This window comes from Lupinus angustifolius, chromosome LG05, assembly GCF_001865875.1.
Source record: "Lupinus angustifolius cultivar Tanjil chromosome LG05, LupAngTanjil_v1.0, whole genome shotgun sequence".
Classification (NCBI taxonomy): Eukaryota; Viridiplantae; Streptophyta; class Magnoliopsida; order Fabales; family Fabaceae; genus Lupinus; species Lupinus angustifolius.
In genome coordinates this window covers 20,646,401-20,648,901 of record NC_032013.1, presented here as the reverse complement: position 1 = coordinate 20,648,901, position 2,501 = coordinate 20,646,401, and the positions used below count along the sequence as shown (strand labels likewise).

General features: G+C 33.4%; 1 protein-coding gene across 1 annotated transcript; it reads left to right on the top strand.

Annotated features, from left to right (window-relative positions):
- Nucleotides 419–1,611, top strand: LOC109348027. The gene is made up of 2 exons (XM_019588207.1): nucleotides 419–1,002; nucleotides 1,036–1,611. The coding sequence occupies exons 1-2, from the start codon at nucleotides 480–482 to the stop codon at nucleotides 1,479–1,481; spliced, it is 969 nt and encodes a 322-aa protein (XP_019443752.1). The 5' UTR covers nucleotides 419–479; the 3' UTR covers nucleotides 1,482–1,611.

The window sequence follows — 2,501 nt, the reverse complement described above, 5'->3', positions numbered from 1 at the left end:
TTTGCATTTATATATAGTATAAAAATATAAATATAGATATAGTATAGATGAAATAAATATATTTGATATGTTTTATAATAAATTAGACTCAAATGAGAAAACATGTATGCATTAACCATACATGAGTTCTATACATTGTTATTATATCATTTATCATTCATATTTAATTATTATTAACTCTTAAAAAAATAATTAAAATAAATAACGATAATACAATGAGTACATATAAATCTTTACATTAACAATGTATAAATATTACACTTATTACTTATGAATAAAGAATTAATCACTTATGTAATGTGTGACTATCTCTTTTACCGAGTTTCAATTTAAAAAAAATAAACTCTTAGACATTTTGGTCGAGGAGACCTTACCATATTTATCCAACACTTTATTGGTATATATATATATAGTCCCTCCTCCTGCATCCAACAGTAGAAACAGTGAAACACTTTTCCACTCTCATATTTCATATTGCAATGGCATCTGCCTGCGTCAATAACTTCCTCGACTACCCTTCTGATTTCGAGTTCCGTCATCAACATCCCGTTACAATGCTCACCGCCGACGAGCTTTTCTCCAACGGTAAACTCCTCCCTCTCTCCCTCAACCACTCACTTCCGGTAACCACCAACTCGCCGGAGACTGAAATTTCTCACCGGAAAGATGACCCTTACCTCTTCTCACCCAAGGCTCCACGGTGCTCCACCACCTGGAAGGAGCTTCTAGGGCTTAAGAAATTATATTCTTCCAACGGCGGAACAGGACTGAACAAAACGACGACGCTGTTATATAATTCGTGTTCCGATAACAAATCGTTGAAACACTTGCTCCATCGTAAAACGACGCCGTTTACACCAGACAACGCTCCTTTGTTGAAACAAAATTCAGATTCAGAACACGCTTCAATTTCATCTTCTCGTTTCTCATTCTCATCCTCTTCTTCGATCCACGACGCTGACCTTCCACGATTCTCTCTCGATTCCGAAAAACCAAACCCTAACCCGAACCCGATCTCAATCCACCGCAATCCATACCCGAACCACCACAGAATCCGGTTAGTGAAGCAAAAACAAGCATTCTCCGACACCACCGTAGATAGAGAATCACACCGGCGTTGTAACCGCGTTGGACGGAGTCCGAATCGGAAACCGGCGCAGGAATCAGGTACGGTAGAGTGTAGGGGAGTATCGGTGGATAGCCCTAGAATGAACTCGTCAGGGAAAATAGTGTTTCATAATTTGGAACGAAGTTCGAGTAGTCCTAATAGCGTAAAGCATAGGGATAGAGGAATGGAACGGTTTTATTCGGCTAAGGTGAGAGTTACTCCGGTTCTTAATGTTCCGGTTTCTTCGTTAACCGGTTCGGTTTTTGGGTTCGGACAGTTATTTTCTTCTGTGCAGAAGAAAGAACCGGGAGTTGCTAATGGAGGAAGCAATACAGTGGTTGCTAAAGGAGTTAGAAAAACAGTGAGAGGGTAACGGTTAAGTAGTTTTTGTTTGTTTTTGGTTAAGTTTTAGTAATTAATCTATGTTCATGTTTTTTTTCTCCTTCTCATATTGTAATGGAAAATATTGCAGTGTTCACTAAATTTAACATGTTTTAGATTAATGTAAATACCGGGGGTTTGAATCTCATATCTTGGTACACTATTCAGCAATACAAACGTGTAGCATATCAGGTGGATGATTACTTTTTAAGTTATGAGAGTTATTCTTAAATAGATTTGAAATGAGTCTTGAGATTTATGGTACCATGTTGAACTTATCCAATATAAACCGAGTCTTGGCAATGATAATTTAGAATGCGATATGGCCTATATGATTTGCGTTCAAATATACCACCATTTCTTATGAGAGAAAAAAATGTAAGCTGTAATACGGTATAGATTTTATATATTTTTACTCTATCATTCTTGTAATCATTTGTTCTTTAGAAAAGTAATATAAATATTGAATAATTTATTGATTATATATATATATTTATACTATATATAAAGTCAAAACTTGAAATAACTTCCCTCATTGTGTAATTTTCATTTCCTATATTGCCCTCAATATTATTTAATTTTTACACAAAAACTATATAATCTTAAGCAGCCACCACCAATACATTAATTAATCACATATCTCACATTAAATTAAACATTGTCATAAACACAAAAAATATAATACAAAGTACAACGAACATAACAAATATATTTTAATTCAAAAAATGAAATATATAAAAATTGAATATGTATTAATATATCAAGTATATAATAAGTATTACATTTTTATTTTATTTTATGTTATTTCAATTGTTGTTTATAGCCTTACTGTGTGAGGTGTTGGGAATGTCAAATCAGAGGCGCCAGCTCTGCTGAATTATTTTATTGAACGTCAAACTGATTTGATTGTAAAGTTTTTTACACTATTAGTATATTATTTACCATTGATTTGTAATATTTTTGTTTAAAATTCAATATTAGCTAACATATAAATAATATAGATTTGTTGATA